General features: G+C 34.2%; 1 protein-coding gene across 1 annotated transcript in view; it reads right to left on the reverse strand.

Moving 5' to 3' along the window:
- The window catches only part of LOC117230307, a 165614-nt gene that overhangs the window by 65703 nt on the left and 77765 nt on the right, over nt 1–22146 (reverse strand). Inside the window, exons 8-13 of the mRNA XM_033487606.1 lie at nt 9125–9259; nt 6718–6876; nt 4662–4835; nt 2936–3155; nt 1920–2221; nt 254–478 (exon numbers count right to left, since the gene is read on the reverse strand). Coding sequence (XP_033343497.1) covers nt 254–478; nt 1920–2221; nt 2936–3155; nt 4662–4835; nt 6718–6876; nt 9125–9259 — 1215 coding nt within the window. The remainder of the gene's footprint in view (nt 1–253; nt 479–1919; nt 2222–2935; nt 3156–4661; nt 4836–6717; nt 6877–9124; nt 9260–22146) is intronic.

Genomic DNA, 22146 nt, shown 5'->3' on the forward strand with positions numbered 1-22146 from the left:
TAATTAAATTGCTTTCTCAATCTATCGAATCTTCTTTTAAAAATGAATCTCTAATTCACCACTTGACGAAACCCTTTTAGAAATTTTCTACTATACTTTCTTGCAAACAATAGCAATTACATAAGGATAATCCAAAATTTTAAGTAGCATCAAATGCAAGAATTCTGATAATTAAATTCTCACCAATCCTAAAACATGAAGGATATATTACATTATTCAGAGTAAGAAGGTATTAATGTAGCAAGGTACATACCACAATTTCCGTGTCTGGGCCTACGATCTTCTGCCATTTCGCCTTAATGGCGGCTCGAATTTGAGGTGTAAGCTCGCTGGATGGGTCGCTCAACAGAGCTTCCACATTTGCCGCGTCATCTAATTCCTCCGAGGATCTCTCGCGTTCACCCTCTTGTAGAACTGCGCTGTCAACAGTCGTGTGCGATTCTCCTTCCGGTTCTATCTCAGTAGTAGTTTCTCCATCCTGCAAACAAAATGTGTTTCATATATTAACATACCATTTTGTAAAGTTAGTTTCTGTGAAAGAAATAAGTTCTACCTTGTTAAAGTTGTATAAATATTAAACATTAAAACTTTATATATTTTTATAGTTTTATCCTCGCAAACGAGATTAAACAATTTTTTTTTCTTTCTCACTATTAATATTGTTGAACTGTCTGTTCCTACTTCTTATTTTACTGTTGCTGCAATTACTAGTAGATACCTTCTATTTCATCTAGGTTAATTAAATTAGAAATTAATTTCTAAATACCATGTGATTTTTTAATATTTACAATAATTAATTTTCAACTTTTTGAAATATATTCGTCGCTTCACTTAAACGTAGATTGTGTTATTTTATAATTCAAGATACTACGTTATATGAATAATACTCAGATTATACGTGAGTCCTGATTTTACATCGTATTATATTGATCATAAATAATTGTATGAATAATTGGTTCAATTTGTTTGAATCGAACAACACCTGTATAAGAATATACTTAACACATTCCAGACCGATGGCACAGCGTACATGCTACGCATGCTATGCATTTCGCAATGACCGACTCCAATAAACATGTCTCGCACAATTAAACAAATAAATAACGCTTATACCTATTATATACGTGTTATATAATTTTCTCATTCCTGAAATAAATATCATTACCTTTTGCGTGTTTATCTTTTTGAGATTTTAACTAAAACGCTATTTCACACGAATTGTATAAAACATCAAAATCATTACGGGCATCCGATGACATACCGTGTACAACATAACGCATTTTCAAATAAAAATTGCCTAAACAATGCCAAAACAGTTTTCAAAAAATTCGGAAGAATTTTGTTCCAAGTCACTGATCTCGAACGTGTTAATTTAAATAAAAGGTAGAAAATATCTTTTATGATGATATGATAATTCAATTATTTAATGGTTGTATAGAGGACGATTGTACGATTGAACATATTGACGTTTATAGTGATGGGACGAGTGGATATTTTGTGTAGTCAAATGTATTTGTAAATATGTAATACAAAATATAGAGTGAACCGTAGATCACTCGATAGTAACTGATCACTGATTTGCTAATGAATGCGTACTGATCGCTGATACAAGAAGCTGACTGCTACTGACTGTCTTAACGAACGTGTTCGGTTATTTATACTGATCGGGGAAGTTTAAGTCGGAAAGCTTAAATTCAACTTCGATTGACGGCTGCACGTAGCGGCGGCATTGTTTTGTCCGGAGTTTGTTTGTCGATACGTTTGGTATGTCAAGACGGTGTCAATGTCTCAAGACAAAACATCGATTTGCCTCATCGACTCATGTGCCGCTAAAGTTGTAATGATAATATTCCATATTTTTCAGAAGCCCGTTTATCAGATATGAATTTGAATAAAACACTCGAAGGAAGAGAATTTACCGCGCTAATCGGGAAGCTTGGCAAACTGGTGATTGATGGAGAGCTCGGTTGAGGTAGTCTCAGTTCACTGGCCGCGATTGCTTGCTGAAGCTGGTCGTACTTTGGTCCACGTAGATATCTCTCCAGACATAGAACTACCGTTTGTCCAGTGCGCCGTAGCACCTCGACGGCCTCATGATTTGAATAACCCTGTAAAGAATGGCCGTCCACCTCTACTATTCTATCGTTTATTTGGATCTTGTTGCTCAAGTCTGCCGCACTGCCCTCGCTGATGCTCTTCACGAAGATGCCAGACAGCTCCTCTGTAATCGAAACAAGATAAGAGTGATTACTATGTAGCAAAAGAAATATTATATTCCAACTATGGTACGGAATACCGTATTTTGAATTTTTCTGTATTTCCGCAGTTTTAAGATGCAAGCAAGCAACTGCGAATCTATAAATTTTCAAATATACAAACGTCGAAACCTCCGAATGTTCGAAACTTCTAAAACTTCAAACTCACAAACCTTCGTACTTGGAAACCTCAGCTTTCTCAACCTTTGACCGGATGCTTAAACCTCGAAATTCTCCAACTTCTAAACTTGGAATTTTCTAAATATTCAAAGAGTTACGCAATTCTTAAATTTCCGAACTACAAAAGAACCTTCGAAACCCGAAATTCCCGAGTTTGTAGACCTCGTCAAATTTCTAAGCTTCGAGAGACCTTACGATCCCCCAAAATTTCGAAACCATCAAACTTGTGAACCTCTAAAACTTTCAACCCTTTAAACTTCGAAACTCCCAAATTTGCAAGTTTTCGAGCTTTCGAACGTTTAAAATTCAAAGACGCGAAATAATATACAAGTACGGGCTAGAAACGTAACTCGACGAGTATCCAATTTTTCAGCCAGTCGCTAAAATTCCAAGGATCACCAAAGCACATTTCTCTGGAAGCTTCTAGTTCTCCACGCGTTACAAATAATTCACACGAAACAACCAAGGGCCATAACTCTTTGTGGCGCGCGAGGGATTACCTTTCTCACAAACGTATCCAGCGATGGTGATCCCGAGGCCGTAAATGTCCTTCTTAAGCTCGACGGTGAACCGTTCCATTTCTGGCAGTGAGTTAACATCGATGGTGTCCATGGTGAGGACCGGAAGTTCCGGGATCTGCACCGGAACCGGTGGTATCACTGGCATCGCTCCAATTGGCAATGGGTTGCGTACTACGTCCACGATGAGACCTGGTCTTGCCTATTGAACAATCGTCCTTTTCCAGATAATAGCACCGACACAATAACGTCGAATGATATTGCGTATTCTTGGAAGATTCAGCAAATGAGAAGTCGATTATGACGCACAAAATACAATGCCAGGGGATTTTTTTAGCGTTGCAGCGATTTAGACGAAGCAAGAAATTTTATAAGATATCTCACATTTATGTATGAGTCTGTGAAGAGGCAAATTGATTAATTCGATTTCTTATTAATTTCCAAATTTCACTACGCAAGTTCTGTTATGAACAATTCTCCATTCATGTATGAGTCTCTTAGAAGACCAAAGTGATCACTTTCGCTTTGTATTCGTTTCTGTTGAAGTAATTACCTCAAGGAAAACTCTACACCTTTCTTTTTTGTGTATACGTGATCTAGAGACCATTGTTACGATGAGAATTGAATTTAGCGAATAAAATTCAAAATAAGGAGAGGTCCATATTATTGTGCACTTGAATATAAATTTTGTTTGAGATTACAAGGTCTAGAAACAAAAGAGCTATAAGTAGATCTCTATTGTTGTTTCTTGTAGCCTTCAGCTAGAGCTACACACCATGGTTAACTTTTTGGTAATGTCCTTTGCTATAAATATATGAATTGTTATAAATATACGATTCCTACTGTATCGTAACACTGAAAAAGTGAGGACCTGGATCAGCATACACTATACCTGTACTTATACTTATACCTATACTTATTTCAGTATATTTTCCTATTACAAATTTATCAGTCAACCTCAACAATCTCTGAATTTAGGTAAGTACACGATTAATATTCAAGAAACAAAGTTTTTCAAGAAACGAGTCAATAGGGCATATGCTTTGAAGAGACCGAATTGAATAGCCTACAATTCGGTCAATTTTGTTATTTTCAGTTTAAAAAATGTTGTGACTATTCTCGAAACGTGGATAAGGTAGATATTGAAAAATTATGTTTTAAATCGCGAAGTAAACTTGCAAGTGGACTTAAAGAACATTATGTCTAACGATATAATAAACGAGAATTATTACAAATTTCCAGGTACTTCATCCACAGTGACGCACGAACGATATTGCGTTATTGAGTGTCAGGATGTTTCCATGAAACTTTCCCATTATGGAATCTGCACGTACCAAACGGTAACAACACTGTATCATTCCTGATCTTTTGAAGAGATTCTAATGATATCTAATAAAGAAACGATAATTATAAAAAAAAAGTCTGGCAAAAAAGTTATAACTACAAATGTATTTTTAGGACATTTGGATATTCGATTCCCGATTCAGCGAAAGGATACTCGTTTACATTTTAATTTTACCACAGAGAGACAAGAAGGATCATCCGCTCGTTTCGTCTAAATGCTCTTCCCAGCACATTCAAAACGTTGATAATTCAAGATGAAAGGTTCCATGCAGAAAACGGTACAGTTGGCAGAAGGAACGTGTTGACGAAATGAAAGGATGAAAGGGTAGGAACGATGAAATGTCATAAAGTTTTGCCGACTCACATGCATCTCGACGTCGGATTCTTGAGAGAATATGTAGCCGTTGTCGTATGCGTTGTCGGGCTGCACGTGGCGTATGTTGTATGTCTCCGGCACGCTGTGCACCAGGTGGCGGTCCAACTCGTCCGGGTCACCCAGAATCTTCGTTGGTACGATCGGAGCGTGGCTGCCGAGTGCCTGAAACGTGCCGTTCCTTTGGAATTTCTGGCTCGAATTTCGGACCAACGATGATATACAATTCCTTCATTTTATTTCATGTTTATTTCTGCTATATTGCACGTGACATGATATTTAAAGACTACAGGGGAAGCACACGATAGGTCACACTTTATATCTTTCCTTTTCTTTTCTTTTTCATCTTTGTACAAGTAAAACAATGCTCTTTACAGGTTTTAGGATTTTGTATATTGCATAGGTCAGTCTCTTATTAGCAAAATTGTCTTTATATTTAATTTTGAAGTTGAACATGTGTCTTCATCCCCTTCTTAATTTTCAAAATATTTCTCATTATAACGTTGCTACGTTGAGAACATTAAAATATTGCTTGTCTTAATGATTATATGGCTTCGATAAAATTTCAACATTATTTAGCAGACATTTGCTTCGGGTCTTTGGGTCGAAGTCGTGTTCTCGAGAAATTGTTTCCCGGCGTTTCACCAGCATTGCAACCAGCCGCATCAAGGGTCTGAAGACGCGCTGATACCCTGACACTCTCAGAGACCATGCTGATTAACTCCATAAATTGGGTTGCATAGAAAAATGACAATTACTATTTTGTTAACAGTTACAAGTACTAATTTTTTTAATTTACCTCAGAATTTGCAATCATTCATGCTTCGTGATAAGTAAACTTATGATTTCTTTTTTGAGTTCTTCAATTTCTTCAAATATTAATTGTGTCTGAATAATATGAAATTGATGGTCGTATAAAAAAGTGGAATTAATCAGTTTGGCTTCCCAGAGTCTCGTATGAGAATATAAGAATTAAAAGAAGTACGAATTGATTACAGTATATCTTATTCAAATTTCCAATATTTATAGAAAAGATTATTAAAAAATTGGTATCATTTTTATAAAAATCGAACGTGTTTCCTTTATATTTATACATTACATCAATTTTTTGTTAAGTTTCTTGGATTAATATATTAAAATAATAAAGGAGTTTTCAATTACATGTTAAAGCCTGAACAATCGAAATCTTTTATCGTGAAGTAAATTTATTTTAGTAATATCGTAAGTACGTTCCATTGTAAAAAGCAAATACGAGATGTAACTGCTGCGAAAGCGAGAAAAGTCGAACGACTTAAGTGCTTTTTATTTAATAATTCTTTCCAGTACTACCAGACGATCAATTATGGCAGTATTTACTGTGCAAACAGTCCGATCAGATGATTTAATGAAAACGCCCTGCTGCCATTTAATTAAGGAAAATCTCGATCAAGCCATTTCATTAGACTTTCCAAGCTAATGCTATAAAATCCAAGGACCGAGTGAAATAATAAGAAAAAGAAGTAGAAAATAATGTAAATATTTCCACTTGTAATAAAATAACGAAGAAAAATAGACGCGCTATTGATTTCAATCGGAAACTTTTAATTCTTATCAAATTTTTAAATCTTCAAACTTCAAAATTGATAATTTCTAACCCATCGAATCTTAAAGTTCTATAAGATTCTATAACTTTTACGTTTTCAAGTTTCGTGATATTCAAACTTTCCAGTCTCCAAGTCTTTAAATTTCTAAACCGTGCAATTTCCAAATATTCAACTTTACAATTCCTATATTTTCGAATTCCCAAACCTTGAAAAATCCAAATTTTCAAAATACTTTTCTATTTTCTATTTTGCTAATTGTCAAATATTCAAGACCATCGACTTCTTCAATTCTCAACTATTTAAATTTTCGAAGCTTCGAATCTCAAAAATTCTCAAACATTCCAATCCTTCAACCTTCGAACGCGCAATTTCTTAAACGTTCGAATTTTTAAACTTTCGGAATATGCTCATTGAATAAAAAAATAAAAGAAACAGACAAAAAATGGAAAATTTGGATACAATACCTGGTAATCCGGTGACGTTGGTTCGACAGGTCTCGCGACAACGAGGCGCACATGTGTGCCGGATTGTCGCAGAACTGCCGCAACCTGTTCACTTCCCATTCCCCGCAGATTGACATCGCCGATTTGCAATATATGGTCCCCGCTCTGCAGCCGATTATCCTACAAATCGTACCGCGAACAGACCGTTTTTAATTCGGGAATCGATCATAGTTAAATGTTCTTGCCTCGTTTATTTTCTACTGTTTCCTCTCTTTTTTCAAATTTTTGATCGCCTATCTTTATGTTGCAGGACTTCTGGTTTTCGCATAGAAGTTCTGATTATGGCTGTGATTACAGTGGATACGTCGTTGCTTGTCGCTGATAATGGCATGGCTCAAAAAGCGTGAATTTTAACACTTTGCGGACTGCAGACGCGAATTCGCGTCTCGCATACTTCATGCGGTATCTTATAAAAATGTTAGCTATTGTTAATTAAAACAGTAAAAAAAAGCAATGGATGCTATAAACGACATGTTATCAAAGTGTTTTTACGTTACTTGCCTGAGTAATACGAAGCCGCTATCGATATATTGGTATAATATTTATTGCTCGGAAAGTTCCGATTTTTAATGAATTTGTTAACATAATAAATTTTGCTTAGTATCTCTCCATCGAGGAAATTGTTTCCAAGCATGTCACGCTAAAAAACGTTGCTAGAGATATCTGTAAACATGCTCGTTGTTTTTTAATAGAAAATTAAATAGAATTACACTCGTTAAATGCTGCTCGGAAAGCTTGTTCCGACTTTTAAGGAATTTATTAGAATAATAAATTTTGCTTAGTATCTCTCCATCGAGGAAATTGTTTTCAGGCATGTCACGCTAAAAAACGTTGTTAAAGGTATCTGTAAATGTGCTCGTTGATTTTCAATAGAATATTACACTCCTAAATGCTGCTCGGAAAGTTCGTTCCGATTTTTAACACTTTTGTCGACATAAAAAATCATATTGGTAAGTTTTCCTCTGAAAAATCTGAAAGCTTCTGGTACGATGGAATATTTAAGTTGCGTGAAAGATGGAGAAACGTTGTGGAACAAAATGGCACTTATAAAATTCAATAAATGTAAATCGGAACGAACTTTGCCAGCGACCGTTTGAATCTTTTCAATCGCTCCAAAAATACGCGGAATTTAGGCTATATATGTTTGTCAAAGCATATGATCGTCAAAGTGTTAAAGAGAAAAACGTTTTAAAATTGACAGAATTGGTGAGTTATTCCAACGCTATTTCTCATTTTGTGTTTATTAGCGACGACGAGTCCCTCCCTAAGCAGACAGATTCTGCGTCTTTCAGAAAGAAGAAAACGCTCGAGACATGATTTTTATCAAACAAATTTTCACTCCTTTCGTTTGATTTGATATCGCGAAAGCGGTAAAACCCTTCACTTACAGCGTAACGAAACAACTGAAGATGAGGCGGTGTTGCTGTGGCAAAGTGCAGTTTGACAGCGGCGGTAAGTAAAAATTTTGCCTTCTCACGCAAAATTCATGGAAATATAAATATTGTTTTTATTTTTTACACGATATAAATAAAAACATAATATAAGCTTTCTATTCGATAAAATGAAATTTGGAATTCTTTCAGTTGTGCCGCTATCAATGCCAACCACCGAGGTATTTGGACGAACTGACGAATGAAACGCCTATAGATCGAAGTGCATACACTCATAAAAAAGTCTATATACATATTTGATTACCTGGATGTATGAAGTTCATCAGAACGTCAATTCGTTCGAATACGCATCCACGGTAACCACAGCCTGATTCGATTTGCAATTTTATTGATGGTAAAATGTGGTTGAGGCTGCTAGAGGAAGAATATAGGGCAATCGAATGTTACGGGGTCTATGAATCGCTATTTATGAATGTACTGTCAAATGGAAAAACTACAAATCATTTAACGAATGAAAAATTATACATTCTTTTCGCCCAATCTGGAGTTACTTAAAGAAAGTTAAAAGAAGAATCTCTTTAAATCTTAAGCTAAATAAATTGTGAATTGAATAAGTTTGTTCTAAGTTTATCTTCGAAACAAGTGATTAATTAAAATCTATCTTCTGTACTGTTTTTCCTTCATTTCTATTCGTTAATTCTTGTAAGTAAAGAAGTTGAAAAGACCTTAAAAATTTAGAATGGCTTCGTGTTTTCAACAGGATTTAATTATCACAAAAGGATCGTGTCAATGTTATAGAAAATGAAATAAGATAAGATAAAATAAAATCATCGGTGAAAAATATTTTATAAAATCTAAGTACGTATACAATTCCAGAATATCCATTGAGATTTGGTGTATAAAATTGAACGATTTTGAAGGACTGTGAAATTTTTAATAATTGTTTGAATAAGAGAAAATGTTTGCAATAAACTTACCCGATCGGCGACACCTCCAGGAAGGATCGTTTTAACGACAACACCGGTGCTTCGTCCACCGACGATTCCGAATCCAAGACCGCTGCCATCATTGATCAGATTTATAACTTCAACTTGTGCCCATTCCGTGTTCAGCTACAACAGAACAAACACATAAATTCCATTTGACGTTCCTGTTCGATTCTGATCCGCCATTCGTCATAGATTTATCTGATCCTGTATTAACGAGGATAAAGATGAAAACGATATATTTATGTAAAATATGGAAAAATAAAAGCACGGAAATTTCGTATTTAGTTCGAAGATTGCAAGGTGGAAATGGGAATTTTGAATTGAAAATTGAAATAGCAGAATTTATATTGCTATTTAAAGTTCAGCAATTAACAATAGAAGGTGAGCTCCTTGAAATTTGGTACATGGCACGTGAAATGGGATGTAGAAAGCTACATATCAGAGATTGGAAATTTGCAATTTAGAATTAAAGACTGGAAATTGGAAATTTGCAATTTGCAATTCAAGGCGTGAAATTTCTAATTTATTGTCTGTCCGACGAGTCGAGGCAATAAACTTAAACAAAGCGTGATTACCGCGGCTGCAACTATTGACTGCCGACTAGTGACATTCTGTCACTCTGTGACAGCCTGTCGTAGCCAATAACCGCAGCTGCAGCAATCACGTTTTGTTTACGTTTACTGTCTCGATCCGTTGGGCACGCTATAGGACTAAGAAAATAGAAAACTCGAAATTTAGAATTTAGAATTTTAGAATCCACAGCTCGCAAGTAGCTCAAAGAATTTGACACCGAAAAATTCGAAATTTCTACAAAAATTTAGAGACCCGGATCTAAGAACTTGAAACTTCAAATTAAAAAGTCTGGAATTTGGAATCTACGAGTTAGCGAACGTGGAATTTAAAATTTAGAACTTGGCGTATCAAATGTAAGCTGCAAACTAAGAATCCAGAAATTGAAAGGTCGAAATTAAAAACTGCAAAATGCCTAGCTTTCATCTTCTACTCTGAATTTTAATTTCGTTTAATCTCATCCCTCTTTCATTATATTTGAAATAACAACCAATGATATCAGTATTGCGATTGCAATACTCCCTCCTTCTCCCTTGTCACCGCTATGGGATAAAATGCAATAATGCTCTTTCATAAACGAACATTTAATACGTTATCGTATTAAAATCATTTGCGTCGTTCTACCGACGATCTCATCACGTTTATTCGTGGTTTTGAAACGAACCGAGCTAAAGGCACCGTTTCTAGAGGCCGTATAATTTTACAAAGACCATGCCCTGATCTGTTCATTCCCCAAAATAAGATAAAGAACAGCTCTTTGCACAGAACATATCCTCCATCTAGATTTTCCATTGCGAAACCGATTTTGAAACGATCTCAGGCGACGCCCGATACGTTTGAGTCTTGTGACGACAAAGACAAATTTTAATATCAGACACGTTGTAAGGATTATCAAAATAATATTATTAAAATAGATTCAAAGAACATTCAGGGAACTCGATTGTATACTTCACGATGAATAAATGATATTTTATTTGAACTTGTATTTGGAATTGGAATTTTTATTTGTACTCTGCAATTTTTTATGGAAATTCTATATGAAATTGCATGAAGTTGTTCTAAGGAATAGAATCGTTAAAAAATAATATTAAGAAGAAATCGGGAAGCTTTGTTATATGTATATTATTCGGCCCATTTACAAACAATTGCACTTTTAATGAAATTATTATCCTTTTATCTTAAAGGAGAAAATCATTACAAAAGTAACATCAATACAAGATTGAAAAGTTTCATTGTATGGATATTAAAGGATGAATGAATTTCTTCATCCTCCAAAATCTTGTATTTTGAATTTCAATTTATACTGAAAATTGTATTGGAGTTATTCTAAATTTTGTTGCAAATATTACACTCAAAAGAGGATAAAACTCTAATTGTTCTGGTTAAAAAATTCTATTTCATTTAAGAAACTATTGTACTACAGATGTTACAAGAAGTAAAATTAAACTCGTGAGATTTTATAAAGAAATGCTATTTTTCCTTTTCGCTCTTTCAATTTTATGGCCTGAGGTGTGTCCCCTCTCGACAGATAACAAGATACGTTAAAGTTGCAAAGAAAAATGCAAAAAGAAAGTTGATGCAGTGCCGAGGAAATTCGTCGCTGCAGGCCATCCTGAAACCATTCATTGATCCACGACACCTACACTCATTTATTACACGTACACGAAATGCTTTAGCAAAAAGGAGAACAGTCCATTGTTGTAACATCGTAAAATGTTATCACGAATTCTTCGAGAAAAATAAAAATTTTAATTTCCGTATAAAAAGCTAATAAAAAGCGGACTCTTTATTTAAATAAATTTATAGATTTGTTTAATATCCTCTGGTTAATAAGTTTAACGTTTCGAGGACGAAGATAAGAAAAAGATATAAATTTTCGAAATTGCGAAAAATATTTCCAACGAACAAAACATTTCTATGCGGATGGATTCTGTGTTTTATCTCAGATTTTTCTTCCTTTGTTTCTATGTTTATTTATTTCTTCACTGTAAGCTCTGCTTAGCCTCCTTAGGGATGCTGACACGTATCTGGATTCTGGCTACGGCTGAGTATCAAAGTGATGTGTAAGTCAGCCCATTGCTTACTTGTCGGAACTTCAATTTATCGAAATCTTAAAGTTGAAATTTCGGATTAAAAGTTCTGAAGTTCAAAGTTTCGCGATATTTCAAACTTCGAATTTGGAATTTCAAGCTTACAGATAGAAATTTGCGATGCGAAAGTTCGACGAGCCGAACGTTGAAAATTGAAAAGATATTTTAACTTTGATATTTCAGCTTGGTATCTGGGCTTCTAATCTACGAGATCCTCGGCTTTTAAATTCCCCATTGTAAGTTTCGAATTATTTTATTATTAAGAAAAATAAACGTCATTTATGTTTATAAATTACGAAAACATTTCTAAGTGAGAAAAACATAATTTAAAGTTATAACTTACAATTATGCAACTATCGTATACTCTTCAAATTTTGCTTCCCAAAAAAATATACAAATAATTGTTCTTTCCTACTCTCAATAAATTCATCTCAAAATCGTCGGTATTTCGTTTCACGTTTATTCTGTGATACCCGTTTCAGACAAACAAAATTTTAATTTCTCTAACGAAATTGTGTAAATATCATAATTAACGTGACGAAGTTTTCTAATTATCGCTCGAGCTAGCAACGAGGTAAGGAGGAAGAAGATCACAAGAACCTGAGATATGGGTCAATAGTTCTCGTTAGAACGAAAAAATGTACGGAAAGGAAGTACAAGAGAATGGATGAACGAAGTCTTTGAAAATCCGCATTGTTTCTTTCTTGTTGTTTCGTTTAGGTAAGAAAGTTGGTGTTTTCCAGTAAAATATCAAATGACGAAGGAGAAATAAGTGAAAATAAATAAATTAGTCGATACAACATTTACTAAAATATTTGACATTTATTGAAGCGGATGACAAATTCTTACGCCGTGTGGTATAGATCGTTCTCAATTTGATCACTGTGTACATCGTTAAAAAAAAATGTTTAACTTTGAGAAAAATTTAAATAGATTCGTTCGATTGCGTTCGAATATTCCTCCGTTTGGTGTTTAAATAAAAACAAATTTGAAAAAATATTAAATAATGAAACTTTCTCTCAGGTTATTTACAATGATGGACTTAAGGAACAATCTCAATATTTCAACTAGTCCATTAACATAATAAATTGTTAGATTACAAGACATTTTCCTCGTTCCTGTATTTTCATTACGCAGGAAAACCTACGACAGAGATATTACTGGAAGTACAAGCACCTTATTTTCGTTTAGCTTTCAGGAAGGTATGTAGCAACCTCTATTAATCAATTCAAAGAAGGCAGAGTTATTTTTTCCTATTTTATCAGCCGTATTTTGCCGAGGCAAAGCAATTACGAAGAATCTTATATTTCGTTATTTGCTTCTATTTTATTATCTTATTACTCTTGGTTCCCTTATTCTAATGAACAAATGACATTTCATCAATTTAGGATGACTTAAATGGCGAAAGTAGAGCTCTTGTTATTCTTCGTTCCCTCGTTCCAATGGACAAATTATATTTCATCAATTTAGGAAGATATAAATAGCAAAGATAGACGTCTTGTTATTGGTTCCTTTATTCTACTGAAAAAAATTATTGTATATTTCACTATAATGTAGGATAATTTGGCTAATAAATAAATTAATTATCATGGTAAAAGAATAGACCTTTTATTATTCTTATCCTAATAAACAAATGATCTTTCCTATACGAATGATATAATATTTTTATGAAGAAATGATACTAGATAGGTTTCTTATTACATATATCCTAATGAACAAATCATTTCAACAAGTTAGCGAGATTTAAATAGCAAAAGTAAAGTTTTCATCATTGGTTTTCTTATCCCAATGAACAAATTATATTTAAATAGTAAATAAGTAAAAAATTAAACATTCTATTATTGTTGCTTCTTTTATTCTAATGAAGAAATAATATTTCACCAATTTGGGATAAATTAAATAGGGAAAGTATAAAGTTTCTTTAGTCAAAGATTGGCAAATCTAAGACGTTATCAAGACAACAATTACAACTTGAAATCTTGTTACGAGTACGCCCTTAAAGTTTCGATGGATTGCTTCCCCTTGAAAAAGCATCTTCCCTTTTCTTTTTCTCTTTACCTTCTTTTGCTTTATGGATGTATCCTCTGGCGATCGACTTTATCAAAGTGAGTTAAACACCAAGTAATATAGCTGCAGGCCAAGTAGCGAACTGTACTGATAATAAAATTCCTCTTGGAACGATGTATTTTTCTTTATCGTGAAACTTTCAAGCGGAGAAATCAATAACGAAGTATCGATAAAGATCATTGGAATTTATAGGGAGATTATTTGAGATATTCGCGAGAGTGAAGATTTTGTGAAGAAATTTGATGTTTTGAAATTCTGATGATATCTTAAACTATCAGCTTTAGAATGCAACATATTTTATTCGAAATCTCAAGTTTGAAACTTGAACATGCAAACATCAACTTGCAGATATTTAATTTACGGTCTCTGAAGTTTCAAAAATCAACCTTTTAACATTCACTTCTCAACTTCCAAAATTCACGTTGCAAGTTTCAAGTTGCAATGTGCAACTTTCACGAGTATCAAATTTCAACCTTTTAACATACGTCTATCGACTTCCAAGCTTCACGTTTCAAGTTTCAAATTTCGACATGGAACCTGCAACTCTGAAAAGACTTTCAAATTTCCACTTATCATTTCCAATTCTCCGATTTGAAGTTTCTCATTTTGAGTCCGGAAGCTGAAATTTTTATGCTTTCAAGCTTTAGGATTTAAATCTCAAGTTGCACCTTTCAAACTTCAAACGTGAAGTCTCAACCTTCAACTTTCAGAATTTTAACGTTAAAAAACGTTAATATTTCCGAATCTCAAATTTCAATTTTCAAATTTCGTGTCTTGGGCTTTTCACATATTCGATAACAAATTCTTTCAGCCTTAAAAATCAATAAAATGATTATTTTGAACATTTTTTTCGTCGATATTATCATCTTTGTTGTTTCTTCTTCTTTTTGTAAGAATACCGTACAAGAAATTATGTCAATGTATGAAAAACCAATAACGAACGATTAATTCACGCCGAATTCAGCCGTTAATTATTTCTGACACCGATAACGAAGTTGCTCGAAAGAAACCAATAACTTGTGGCGAGTCAAGCGAGGTTCACTTTAAACCGATAATTTAATTAATTTCATAATGTTGTCACGGTATTAATCGCTCACAACAAATATCTTTCTATATATTTGCAATATTTGCTAACTAGATTGTGTTTGAAAATTGCTGAAAATTATATATAATCGTTGAATGGTACAGTAATTACTTTGTTAAATTGATCAACAATAATTTTCTAAATTATGGACAAAATGTATAAATGGAAAATGTTAAACGAATTTAATTACGAATATCATTAATTAGCTGTATCAGTCTAATTGTTAACGATCAAAACATTTGGGCAATTACTATTGCGATGATAACGGGCAATATAACTTTTGCATTGTATCGAGTGATTATTCGTAAAGAACTGCAAAACTGATCATAACTATGATCGATCCATTAATATCTCTTGTAATCGTACAAAAATACCCAAATAATGTTCGCACGAGTATTTCAACAAAATATTCGTCTTAATATGAAACTTAAAAAATAAAGATTAAAGATCCATTAAACTTGACGAAGAATACGATAGAAAAAAGGAAAGAAAATGATCTTTGTCTTATTTAAAGAACCAACTATTCTCACGATTTCGTTGTATAATCTTGCAGAATATAAAAGAATAGGTAATTTTTATATGGTATCCACTTTAGTCTTCAAATTAAATAAAATTGTTCACAATTATTCTAACGATTTCGTTATACCACTCTACCAGAGAACGAAGAAGCAAACAATTTCTATGTGATATCGTAGATAAGTAAGGAATCTGACGTTAATCTCTAGGGGATGATTTCACCCTGAAGGACCAAAAAAAAAAAAAAAGAAAAAATAGCAGCAAGAAAGAAATCTTCCAATAACTCGATCGAAAGTTCTTCATAAATCTACGAAAGTTCAAACATATCGTAAATTTCCACGTCAATTAACCTATAAACTCCACCCTCGTAATTTATCAACCCCTTACCGCCACGCAGGCGGTAAAATGTATCGGCGTTTAGCCAAAAACCATTCTATCATTGAAACGATACAAGCCAGTTCCATTAACGATACGTATTCAGCTGGCGTAATAGAGCAACGCGTGACTCACGGTTCGAAAACGATAGGAGAAAATAGAAATACGCGATGGTACCCTGACCGACAAGCAAACGACAAAACGATTTTCAAACGTGCATACACGCGATTGAACGTACATACGTGAAATTGGCAATGTTTCGTCGGCGAGAGAACGTTGGTTACGTTAATATTCAGAACGTTGCGTCGTTCGAACCGTTGGTGAAATTATAATAGTCGTGATATTTCGTCGATCGAGCGGACTACTTCGAAACGAACGGGAATCGTCGTTTCCCTGGGGGTGGAATTGCTCTTTCACATCGACGATTCCGTTTCCTATGCGGCTACCACCGCCAGAGTGCCAGTTCTCATTATCGAGGGAAAAAAAGACGTTTTACGAGTGACTGGCGAAGGGCGGGGAACAGCAAGAGGCGACACTTTGACAAAGGAATCACTTCTAGATGCAGGCGAAACGGTACAACCAATTTAGACCGGATATCCGAGTACTCGGGCCACCCATTATTACACGAACTTCGGTTCAAGAACCGGATACGAACCTAAGTACCCGAGTATCCGAATTCGAATCCCGGTACTCGATTATTCGGATTTGATTTTTCCCTGGCGGTTACTCAAACACGTATGAACAGTACGTATGAAGCTTTCCTTATACGTTAAATTTATTAATATAGCTGAACCTTGTTAAGTGAATTCCTGGAAGAAAAATGTTTATCCGAACACTCGGATCTGAATTGAGCGAGCATCCGAGTACTGAAATTCGAGGGCCCATAGATCCGAGCAATAGCGAGGGCTCTGTGCCCAAACGATTATTTGTTAAAGTTATTTATTCATTTTGGAATTTATTATCTTTTGAAATTATAGTAAAGCATATTATACTGAAAGAGATAGGAAACTTTGTATTACGATGAATTTTGTAATTGTACTACATTGATATTTGTAACATTTGCTGTGAATATTAGGTCGTCCGAAAAGTTTCTTTCGTTTTATAAGGAAATAATGGATGCACATTTTCCGTTTTATATTATTTTATCGAATTACGTATGATCCATTTTGTTCTATCAAACTAAAGATCACAACGTTCGACAGATTAGGTTTCATGTTCGTATAAAGATGCGTTGTTGTAAAACACGTATCTGTAAAAGAAAGACACTTTCCGGACAACCTAGTAGATTTGTATTACATATGTTTGTAAAACAGAATGCACGGATTTTCACTCGCGATAATTTGCTCGTAGCGAGATCTGTTAATCAGCAATGTCGAGGCAATGGTTGTAAAATTGTTTAGATTTGACAATATTTATAAGAAATATATGTAATAACAAATGTATGTATGTTTGTAATTTACTTACAACGTGTTTGTTCGTAATAAATATTTCTGTATTTTATTTACAACATACACTTTTGCAATCTATTTGCGATATATTGTTTGAAAAACTATCGTTATATCATATTCCTTATTTCCTAACTATTTCATTGTATAAGGTTGATATAAATACATACTGGAAAAAGCATTATCTCTAATACATAGACAGTGATAACACAGGTATATTGTTAATCGTTAGAGGTTAAGATAAAGTAAAGAGATGAGTTTAGTCATTTCAAATATCCGGCTTGTCTGTACAACCAATTTAAAGGGACAAGGCATCGAGTAACATCAAGGGTATCGCCTGGAGTGTCGCTTCTTGTATATTCCCACTCTTTGCCACTGGGGTTTATTGCTTGTCTGTGGTAAGATTAAAGAATTCACGAGGAAAAAACAAGAAATTCAAAATAAGTAAATTAATAGAATCTGTAAGACCTTGGAAAGGCCTAACTGAATATCTATGCATCGATGCATAGAAATCGATCCTGTCTATGGAAACAGTGTCTAATGCGGTGGTTGGCCCAAGGGAAGCAAGAGCGTCACGCGATGAACGTGTCTCGTCTGTTTTGCCTGTGAACCGCTTCGAGAGTAACAGTATGTGCTGAGAATGAGTTAAACTTTCATTTAACATTTTCATATTTCATACCATAAATGGTATTTTCACCGCGAACGATGCAATTTAATATACTGCAGGGCTTCCGTTATCCGAATTAATAGGCAGACCAAGCTGTTAATGGAGTTTTCAAGTACCGGAACAATCATTTCCCTGATATTAAATTTCATTTTTCAAATACAAATTGAGATTAATGATTTCTTTAAATATTTACGGATCTCGTGTCTCCTTTACTGTTAAGTTACTTAATTGTTCCAACCTAAGTAACTGCATGGGTCAAATCAGAATTTGATGTTCCCATTTCTGTAAATCCGACGTTATTATCGTCTCTATCGCAATGAAACTGTTTCGTTACGTCAAGATAATTGAGCTTTTTCCTACTGTCGCCAGCGTCACAGGAATCTACGTGCTTCGGATAATTTTTAATATTATTCTTTTTGTGTTTTCGTGTCTGTAATTGTGTCTTTTACGGCGCTCGCACTTACACCGCTTTCGACTTTTTTAATTACGTCGTGTTTCGTTTCCATAGTTATAGAATACCATATTATATTTTAATTATATTTGTTACAATATTATAATATCAGAATATTATAATTTCGCTACTCGATCGAATCAAGCAAAGAATACATTTTATATGGAAAAGTCTTGGATGGAAAAAGGTATCCGTTAATGGGAAATACTATGTTCGGATAATAGAATTAGGGTATTCAAATAAGGGAAGCTTTACTGTACTGCGATATATTCTGTCGATAATATTTACTGAATTATTTAATACTCATCGAAACAGATAGCAAATACTACAGTTATGGATCATTCTCAATTTGACTACTTGGAAATAAACACAAATCATCCCCTCAAGGAGGAGAAATTGCTGTTTCATATCGACGATTCCGTTTCTTACACGGCTGCCACCACCAGTCCCAGTTCTCATTATCGAGGGAAAAAACGTTTTACGAGCCACTGGCTTATTGCTTTTCCCTTTATACCATAGGTAAAACCAAGGAATTCACGGGAAATCGATTTTTTGTTGCCTCTCCCGAGGATTCGATCTTTACAACGAAGTTCGAACAATTACAATTTCGATGGACAATTTGCCATGTTTCTTGTTGGAAAAATTCGATTTTTATGTTTTCTTAACAAGATTGTTGCTTTATAAGATTGTTAATTACCGTCGTGTTTCAATGAAATCGAATAGATAAAAAGAAGCAAAAGTATCGTATGTCGGATTTGAACACTATTTGGATAAGAGTACAAACGATTAATTCATAAAAATCACTATCTTCGGAATTGATAAGGAAGTAAATCGTCAAATTTTTTATTTTTATAGATTAGAAGCAATGTAGAGTAATTACAGAATTACATAATCTGAAGTTATTAGTTGCAAGAATGAACGAGAGTTGAATTATACAAACGTCACGAGGAAACTACGTGTATTTAATATTTCATTTCAGAGGAAACATTTCATACGCGGTAACTTAATAGTTAATTCTGGCGACGCGACGTTGGTCACCGGTGGCTTCTGCACCGCCATCAGATACTATTTCACCGTGCTTGCGTTAAACGTGTTAATGAACTAAGGAAGGTATATAATTTACGAGAAATTAGAAAAACTTTATATCATAACGTTCTTTAGCTTGCGCGTTTTCTATTGTCCGGAAAGTGTCATTCTTTCACAGACACGTCTTTTACAACGATGCATCTTTGTACAAACATGAAACCTAATCTATCAAACGTTGTGATCTTTATCTTGATAGAACAAAATTGATCATACGTAATTCGATAAAATAATATAAAACGAAAAATGTTGTGCATACATTATTTCCTTCTAAAACGAAAGAAACTTTTCGGACGACCTAATACATTTCTTCGTAGCACGTACATTTCGTACATTGTTGCGCATTTAAATTATCCATAAATACATGATCGCCCGCGATCTAATTACGCATTATTATACAATTTTGAAATACGTGAACTTATACTTCTAACTTCTTCGTGTTATCATAATTTACATTTTTTGATAAATAATTTCTTACGTAAAAAACAATGTACTTTAGCTGTTACAGAACAAAGGAGAGGTATTACTATTTTCTGTATATGTCGACCTAGTTTTTGGGGTGAAGGGGGGGGGGCAGTGCGCGAAGTCAGAATTTTCTTTCTTTCATGTTCCTATCTTTATTCAAAAAACAATCATAGAGCGTCCTACTTTCTGCAATCGTTCGATTTCCCTGCACTCGTTCTTTCACCACCTAAGATCACAAAAAAAAACACCGCTAACATTGTTTAATTATTCCCGACTGAAATGTCAGCGGTTCAGTTCAAAAAATTCAAACACCCAGTGATGAGTAAAAAATTCGAATATTAAATTATGAATACAAAAGTGTACAGAAACTGATGAATAATTTATATATACGCGACCTCGAAGGAGGGTTATTTCCTAAATTCCTTTGTTTAATATATTCATCAATTTCTGAGAACAATCTATAAATAATTTGATTGAATTTATTTTTTTACAGTGCGAGAAAATTTCATATTCTGGATTTAAAAATAGGGCACGTTTAATAAGGAAATACGATGAAATACGACTGACGAAAAGTGTGACTTTACAACAGAGACATTTTCCAAGAAGAGGAAGTGCTTCATTTGTTAATTGATTTATTTTATTGAACTATCGAGGAAAAAATGTTTTCCCTCGGCTTCCGCAATCAGAATATTTACAAAATCAATATTCTTCCACGCAGGAGTTATGCTGAAAATTTTTACATAAAAATACATCGAATCCAAACGAATTCCGAATAGTTTCAACAACTTAATTCCGTCGAATAGTTTGAAATAAACTTTTCTCGTCATTGCGCTGTTACTTCGCGATCGAAAATTTTCAAGGGATCTTAATGAATTAAGTGGAACGAGGAAAAGTTTACAAATGGATCGAGGGAAATGTTACATGAGTATAGCATAAAAACATTTTTAGCACTGACGGGCTAACAAAATTACGATATCTATATCCAACTATTTACAAAAGTTCATATTCTTACAATGAATAAAAATAAAGCAATTGCATTTCATATTTTGCTTATGAAATATGTAAAAATACTCAGAACAAGCAATCAGACAAAATTGTAGCAGATTGTTCAGCAAGATTTATACGTTTGAAATTGGCAGTATCATCGAGATTAATATTTTTTTAATCTTTTCAATCGCAGATTCTTTCGGCGTGATTGTTAGAGAATCGAACAAATTATATCAACGACAGATAAATATTAATTTTTCCATCATAAATTCTCTTAACCTTTGTGGAATAAAAAACGATAGAAAATTATACCAAATGATGTAAAAAAGATCTACGTTCTTCTAATCGACAAAACAGAAAAATGGCTTCTTCGTTTAACTTTCAACCTTTTTAACGCAATCAAATTGAAAACTACGAAATTATACCAAATGATACGAAAAGATTTGTATCTTCAGAATCGACAAGACAGAAAATTATCTTCTTTTCTTTAACCTCCAACGCGGATTTTGCTAAAGTTATCGAATGAAAAAATACAAGAGCATCGGGAATAATTCAAAGAGATTTTATACCCGCGATTCGCTACAGGATAAAAGTGAAATGCACCTTTCAACTTTTTTCAGATGCAGATTCCTTTGAGATAATCGGATTAGATGAATCGTCCTGTACACTTTTCCAAACGTAAACGAAACCGTACGACCATGTTATCGACAAAACGAGCGCCAAGGATTAAAGCGAGTTCGATTGCGCTCGTTTTTTTTCAATTACGAATTGGCGACGGGTAAGCAGCTTGGAAATTCGTCGCGATTTTGCCTGGCAGGGGTAATTGAATCCGAAGCTATCTGTTGGAAAAGCAACTTTCCGTCGAGTTTGCTCGATTTTCTATCGCCTAAAGGTACCTTATCAACCAAAGTACGGAGCTCCGTTTCATTTCCATCTTTCTCTTTCCCTTTTCCCAAGCAAACTTCCATCGGTCGATTCCTCTTTTCTCGCTGTGTCCTTCGTGTATCACGAATCATAATTGAAGGTGATTCTGAAGCGAGAATTGCTGATACGGCTTCAACGAAAGGAACTTTATACTCTTCTGTGTCGTAAGTTCTGCTCAAGACGACTTAGCACGAAAGAAAGAAGGGTTTCGTCTATAGGAATTCGAACAACTGAACCGTCGAAAATGCGATCGAAAGTGTAAAGTAGAACTGAAGCGTCTTAGAAA

This window comes from Bombus vosnesenskii, unplaced genomic scaffold, assembly GCF_011952255.1.
Source record: "Bombus vosnesenskii isolate JDL3184/JDL3185 unplaced genomic scaffold, Bvos_JDL3184-5_v1.1 scf7180000013266, whole genome shotgun sequence".
Classification (NCBI taxonomy): domain Eukaryota; kingdom Metazoa; phylum Arthropoda; class Insecta; order Hymenoptera; family Apidae; genus Bombus; species Bombus vosnesenskii.